Below are 7,618 nucleotides of genomic sequence, written 5' to 3'. Positions count from 1 at the left end.
TTATTAGTATAAAAAAAAACTAAAAATCCCAGTATCTTTCCCGCCATTTGTAAACGCTATAACTTTCACGTAAACCAATTAATTTACACGTATTGGGGTTTTTGTTTTTTTGTTTTTTTTAGCAAAGACATGTCGCAGAATGCATTTTGGCAGAAATTTATGACTAAATTTAATTTTTAAATTTCTTTTTACTGGACATGTTTTATAGCAAAAAGTCCAAAATATTATTTTTTTCCCTCAAAATTGTCAGCCTTTTTTTTTATAGCGCAAAAAATAAAAACCGCACAGGCGATTAAATACCACCGAAAGAAAGCTCAATTTGTGGGAAAAAAGGATGTACCGTATTGCATGACCGCGCAATTGTCCGTTAAACTAGCGCAGCACGTATAGCAAAAAAAATACCATAGTTTGTAGACGCTATAACTGTCACACAAAGCAATCAATATACACTTATTGGGATTTTTTTTTTTTTACTAAAAACATGGAGCAGAATACATTTTGGCCTAAATTTATAACCAACTTTGAGTTTATTATATATTATTTATAGCTGAAAGTAAAAAATATTATTTTTCTTCCACATTTTTGGCCTTTTTTTGTTTATAGCATGAAAAATAAAAAGCGCACAGATGATCAAATACCACCGAAAGAAAGCTCTATTTGTGTGAAAAAAAGGACGTAAATTTAGTTTGGGTGCAGCATTGCATGACCGCGCAATTATCAGTTGAATTAGCGCAGCGCCGAGTAGCAAAAAGAGGCGTGGTCAGGAAGGGGGGTAAATCCTCAGGAGGGCAAGTGGTTAAGGCACAGTGGATCACAATAGATTATAAAATTGGTATATTATACATTTTGAATAGATTCTATATGGTGAAGTGAGTTTTTACACTAATATATTACAAAGGTATTTTATGAATTCAGATATGGATTAGAAATAATTGTAAGTTTTGGGATGTGTTATTTTTTATCACTTGGATGCTTTACAATTCTAATCTATGAATGCTTAATATGCACATTATTCCAAAACCGGCCTGCAGGAGCCTGATTGGGTGTTTTAGCAAAAGGTATGTGAATCACTAGAAGCTGAACTTTTATAAAATTGTCTTTTCTAGGCCCTCAGCATGACCTGCTCCAGTACATCGCACTGTGCCTGTTACTCAACATTTTAAAGTGTTACTAAACCCACAACAGGAACATTAGTCTGTGCAGTAAAGCATGCTTGTTATACTCACTGTGGAACCTAAGGGGTTAATTCTCCACATTGTGTAAAAAGGATATTTGATCCTGGTAAGACATGTATTGTGGGGTCATTATGCACATGCTCAGTTTGGTGTGTATTGCTAGAGAGGGGTTTTTTTTTTTTTTTTCTTGGGAGGGTGCATGTGATCAGCACAGGGTCAATCAGCACTGTCCAGAGGTCAGGGATTCTGCATCCTCCTAGAGGAAAATAAAAACTCCAAACTTTAACCAGTGCTCTTCTGGACACTGATAGAAGTCACAAGACTGTTTACCTTTTCTCATCAGCAGAATGTAACAGTTTATATTTACTAAAATAATTACATCCATATTCTGTGTACTGTGGGAGACCAGATATAGTGAATGCAGGGTCCGCGGAGAGCCGGATGGTAGTGAGTGCGGGGTCCGCGGAGAGCCGGATGGTAGTGAGTGCGGGGTCCGCGGAGAGCCGGATGGTAGTGAGTGCGGGGTCCGCGGAGAGCCGGATGGTAGTGAGTGCGGGGTCCGCGGAGAGCCGGATGGTAGTGAGTGCGGGGTCCGCGGAGAGCCGGATGGTAGTGAGTGCGGGGTCCGCGGAGAGCCGGATGGTAGTGAGTGCGGGGTCCGCGGAGAGCCGGATGGTAGTGAGTGCGCGGGGTCCGCGGAGAGCGGATGGTAGTGGGTGCGCGGGGTCCGCGGAGAGCGGAAGGTAGTGGGTGCGCGGGGTCCGCGGAGAGCGGAAGGTAGTGGGTGCGCGGGGTCCGCGGAGAGCGGAAGGTAGTGGGTGCGCGGGGTCCGCGGAGAGCGGAAGGTAGTGGGTGCGCGGGGTCCGCGGAGAGCGGAAGGTAGTGGGTGCGCGGGGTCCGCGGAGAGCGGAAGGTAGTGGGTGCGCGGGGTCCGCGGAGAGCGGATGGTAGTGGGTCCGCGGGGTCCGCGGAGAGCGCATGGTTGTGGGTGCGCGGGGTCCGCGGACAGCGCATGGTTGTGGGTGCGCGGGGTCCGCGGAGAGCGCATGGTTGTGGGTGCGCGGGGTCCGCGGAGAGCGCATGGTTGTGGGTGCGCGGGGTCCGCGGAGAGCGCATGGTTGTGGGTGCGCGGGGTCCGCGGAGAGCGCATGGTTGTGGGTGCGCGGGGTCCGCGGAGAGCGCATGGTTGTGGGTGCGCGGGGTCCGCGGAGAGCGCATGGTTGTGGGTGCGCGGGGTCCGCGGAGAGCGCATGGTTGTGGGTGCGCGGGGTCCGCGGAGAGCGCATGGTTGTGGGTGCGCGGGGTCTGCGGAGAGCGCATGGTTGTGGGTGCGCGGGGTCCGCGGAGAGCGCATGGTTGTGGGTGCGCGGAGAGCGGACGGTAGTGAGTGCGCGGGGTCCGGGTTTTGGTAGCACTTTAATTTTAGATGCCCATTAAATCATGGTTTGAGTTTGGGGTGAAGGAACTTGGGTGGCCTGCACAGACCTGACCTCAACCCTAATTATCCAACATCCGTATCTAACGTCACAAATGTTCTTGTGAATTCCCACAAACACTCAGACATCTAGTGGAAGGACTTTGCAGAAGAGTGGCTCCTGCAGTGGATGCATTGGTGACCAATTCCATATTTAATGTCATACTGAAGGTTAAATTTAAAAAAAAAAAAAAAATTGTGTTTTTGCACAGAGCAGTTCCAGTCCTCTTCTCGAGTCCCCTACTGGTGCTCCCTGCTGTGTGCCCCCATAGCAAGCCATTTGCTATGGGGGCACTCCCTCCTCACTGGCTGGGATTGGGCTTAGGGGCTGGGGGGGATCTGCACACAGGTGTTTTTTTTTTTTTTTTTTTTTTAACCTTCATTCAAAGAATGCATGAAGGTGTTAAAAAGAAAAACCCTCTGCCTTTAGCACCAATTTGGATGGTCATTGTTTTGGATTGAATGTTCCAGAAGCTCATGTAGGTGCCATAGACGGGTCCGTAAGCCCTTAGCCATAGTGTGTTCTAGTTCTGTGCTCTTTGGTATTTTCTGAACTCTAATATTTTTCCATTCCTCTTTTTTGCAGTTAAAATGATTTTCCTCTTCACGACTGGGCTGTATCCTGACAACCTTTTCCTATATTGGGAGACGTGGGTGCTTTAAAGAGAAAAATACTTTAAAAAAAAAAAAAAATACAAAAAAAAAATTTAAAAATTGGGGAATATACACTTCATCGTCATTATCCACACATATGCAACCTGACCAATTGGACGTCGTCATCGGACGAAACGGCATCTTCAAGACCGAACTGGGGGGACAGTGGCTGGATCCGATCACTCTGAACGAAAACCGAAATCTGTGTTCAGCACGTTTTTATAAATAGAACGTTTAAATTTTTGTAATGTATCGCTGTCCACCTGTAATTGTGCCAGCACCACCCTATCAAGACAAACATGTCCTGTTTTATATTTATGTCTGGTGACTATCTGCGCTAATTTCTTCTTTTTATTTCTCAGTTTAACTTTTTTTTTTTTTTTTTTTTTTAAGTTTTTGCATGTTTTTTTTTTTTTTTTTTTTAATCGTTTAAAGAAAAAAATATGTATGTAATAGTTTGGACAGAATTTAACAAGAAAAGGCTTAAAGGGCGTCTAAAACCTAAAAACAAAAATTTAATGTTTACCAGTCCTTTTTAGATGTGGTGGCTGCATTAGTTTTCAGCCTTTTTTTCATTTTTTAGTGACACTTCCTGTCTTGGGGTGACAACACCCCCTGTTCTGTGTCTTTGGAGTGGAGCCATGGTTGTCACCCTGGGCTGCTCTCCTTCTTTAGACTACATAGAAGGAAGAGTCTCACCAGCACATGTGGATCCTTGTTTTTTTTGTGGTTTTTTTTGTGGTTTTTTTGTTTGTGTTTTTTGTTTTTTTGTGTTTTTTTTGTTTGTGTTTTTTTTTTGTGTTTTTTTTGGGTCAGGGTCACACAGGACTCCTTTTTGTACTGGAAAAAGGGTCCATGATGTGCTCATGACAAATGACTCTGTTTACGATGAATAACCAGCTGGTTGTTGCTGTTACATCCCTATGCTAGGCCAGGGCTTGGCAACTTTGGCACTCTGGTGTCATGGGAATTCGACTCGAACAGCCACAGGCATGACTTACAGAGGCATGTAGGGATTTGTAGTTTCCCACAAATCTAGTGCTGAGGTGGCCTACTCCTGCTGTAGGCTTTACCTAGTAGGGCAGGGGTGGGCAACTGCGGCCTTCCAACCGTTGAGGGACTACAAGTCCCATCATGCCTCTTTCTTGGGAGCCATGCTTCTAACTCAGTCAGTTTTGCAATGCCTCATGGGACATGTAGTTTCACAACAGATGGGAGTCAGTTTTGCAATGCCTCATGGGACATGTAGTTTCACAACAGATGGGAGTCAGTTTTGCAATGCCTCATGGGACATGTAGTTTCACAACGGATGGGAGTCGGTTTTGCAATGCCTCATGGGACATGTAGTTTCACAACGGATGGGAGTCAGTTTTGCAATGCCTTATGGGACATGTAGTTTCACAACGGATGGGAGTCGGTTTTGCAATGCCTCATGGGACATGTAGTTTCACAACGGATGGGAGTCAGTTTTGCAATGCCTTATGGGACATGTAGTTTCACAACAGATGGAGGGCTGCAATAACAGGTATGGTAATCTAGTCCTAATTTGGGCTCCAAACAACTCCTCTTCCTCCCCTTTTACATTGGTTGGGACTCGTTGACTAAAGATGGCTTGGAAGGAAGAGACGATTGTGCATTCAGCTCACAGGAAGTGACGAGGACACAACCTTTTCTGGCAGGATCCACACGTTACTGAAAAAAGGAAAACCAAGGCAGTCACCATATCTAAGACCTGGTAGGCTAGACTAGATTACATTTTTTTTTTTTTTTTGCTTTGTTTTTTTGGATTTAGTTAGCCGATTGCAGCAGAAATAGAAAAATAAAAAATCGACATCTGGTCAAAATCCAAATTCGTGCCCCTCCCACCAGTCGGTGAAGGTTCTTTTAATCCCGCCTTCCAGACATCCCAACGCAAAAATCGGCAAAGGCCGCACCAAAGATGTTTCATATTTTTCTTCCGCAGCTGCTTGTAAAGTCTGCTTTCTGCACCTGGCGTAGTCTAGAGATATAAATATTTTATATACAGGGTGGACAATACCACTAAGTATTTTATTGTGCTTTTTTTTTTTTTTTTTTGTTTCTTTAGAGCCTAGAAATTTGATTTTGTATTAAAAAAAAAAAAAATTGCAATTACTTTTTAAAATGTATCTGTGCTTTTAAGTTTGAACTAAAACTGGATATTTTTGCTTGCTCTTTCTTGTATTTGACTTTTTATTTTTTCCTTTTCTTTGAGTTTGGATTTTTTTTTCAGTTGCACTTGTGAGTGTGATCTTCTCGGAATATTTAAGGCTTGTCCGGTTGGTCTGACCACCGGCTTGAAAAAACGCGTCGGCTTGTGGGCGCGGACGGCGGTGAAAGGGTGTGGTTCACATCCTTGTGTGTACGCCGCTGCATGCGGCCATCTTGTTTAAAGCAAAATCTGCGCTAAAATAAAACACTAAGGATATTTGAACTCGCGCGTTCCATTCCGTCTTTAAGGTGTTGCAACCTTTCCTGATGGATGATTCCTTTAAATCTTAAGGGAGGGATCGTCCGTCATTTTTAGGGTGGCACCTGACAGGAGGAGCGGTCAACGGCTTCTTGGGACTTCCGGTGCCTGGGTCTTAATAGGTGATCGGCTTTTTTTTTTTATTATTTTTTTTGAGGGCCCATTCACACTGAACCCCTTCACGCTGGCCCTTTAAGGGTTCCAGGAGGCGGGGCGGGGTCACAGCGATCACATGATCGGGAAAGGTCCCGATTGAAAGAGGAGATCGGGACCTTTCCGTGAGTACTGGACATGTGTGCTGGGAGCGTGCAGGGTGCACACTCTCAGCACATATGTCCTTTTTTTTAATAGAACGCAAATGTGCGGCCGCTCGCCGTCTAGGCCCAGACGCTGGGAGGCCGCATTTTTGCGTGAAGAGGTTAAAGCGGAGTTTTGTTTTTTTTTTTTTTTCACCACCACATGTGCTGGTGACACTCTTCCTTCTATGTAGTCTAAAGAAGGAGAGCAGCCCAGGGTCACAACCATGGCTCCACTCCAAAGACACCGAACAGGGGGTGTTGTCACCCCAAGACAGGAAGTGTCACTAAAAAAATGAAAAAAAAAAAGTCTGTAGCTGCTGACTTTAAAAAAAAAAAAAAAAAAAAACAGCCACTCACCTGTCCCACGATCCCACGTTGCCCCCGCCGCAGCCAGTTACACCGGCCATCTTGTATTCCAGGCGCCGGCATCTTCACTGTGGGCACCCGGCTGTGACAGCTTGCAGCTTCACAGCCGGGTGCCCACTGCGCATGCGCAAGCAGCACTGCATTTCCTGAATGGGCCCCGTTTTTTGGGGCCTGTCAGGTGTCCCACAAGACTTCGGGGAGGGAGGGTAGGAGGACAATTCCGCTTCCAATCGCAGCGAGAGTAGGAGTGGGTTCCTGTCAAATTTGGGTACCCCTTTCCCCAACCCCCGCTCCCCAAAGGTGCTAATCCTTTATGGGGAGCGGGGGACTAATCGTTACCCTAGGTTCACATCTGTGCGGTTGGTGCTGCTGCGGAACCACACCAAAATCTGTGCAGCCGCACCACCCGCACAGACGTGCGGACTCGTGCGTGGGTGCCATTAGTTCTAATGGCACGCTGCGCGCACTGGGAGACGCAACCGTACTGGGAACCCAAGTTCCCGTGCAGGGCTGCGTTTTCAAAAGAAGTGCAGGGACTTCTTTTTCTGTGTGTCATGAGCACAGGAGTCCATTCAAATGGGCTCTTGTGCCCGAGCAAAACGCGGCCCGCACGGCCGCATAGGTGTGAACCATGGGTTAAAGTGGAACTCCGCTTTAAATCTGACCTTCATTCATGTGCAGTTGTACCTGGTCCTCTCCTGTACTGAAATCCCTCACTATGATTTCACTGCACACTGTGAGCTGCTCACAGGGTGCCAAAAGCTGCAGTAGTTCAGAAGGAAACCACCTCATTTCCCGGCTGGATGATGTCCAGCAGAACTTGGCCCTTTTTCTTCCCAGCCTTGACTGTTTTTAGGTCCATCATTAGATTTTAGTTCATTCAATTCTCAGCATAAAAAGTGGGTGTTAACCAGGGCGGGCTGTATGCAAATACAGCCTACTTGGGAACGCCCAATCCTCCAAATTAACATCCACCCACGAGGTGGATAACTCTTCCCAAGAGCATAACTCTTCCCAAGAGCCAGCCTACTGCTTGCATCACATCTGAGGGCACTTAAGGGGGGAGTGATGGTTTCAGGAAGCTATGTACAGCACAATGATTGCCCTTCCCCACAACCATGATCTGCCTGCATTGGATAGGGAAGCACAGTGACCCAGTGAT

At 46.2% G+C, this 7,618-nt stretch overlaps 1 protein-coding gene across 1 annotated transcript in view; it reads left to right on the top strand.

Moving 5' to 3' along the window:
• Positions 1-5,495, top strand: part of LOC149427608 (uncharacterized) — a 27,577-nt gene extending 22,082 nt beyond the window's left edge. The window contains exon 6 of the mRNA XM_089667858.1: positions 3,236-5,495. Within this exon, the coding sequence (XP_089523984.1) occupies positions 3,236-3,239 (4 nt within the window). The 3' untranslated portion in view covers positions 3,240-5,495. The remainder of the gene's footprint in view (positions 1-3,235) is intronic.
• The last annotated feature ends 2,123 nt before the right edge of the window (positions 5,496-7,618 follow it).

Source organism: Staurois parvus, unplaced genomic scaffold (assembly GCF_062004578.1).
Source record: "Staurois parvus isolate SC_StPar_1 unplaced genomic scaffold, SC_StPar_1.0 ptg003628l, whole genome shotgun sequence".
NCBI classification, from domain to species: Eukaryota; Metazoa; Chordata; class Amphibia; order Anura; family Ranidae; genus Staurois; species Staurois parvus.
Note: the sequence above shows the minus strand (reverse complement) of the source record. Positions and strands in the feature narration are given on the sequence as shown.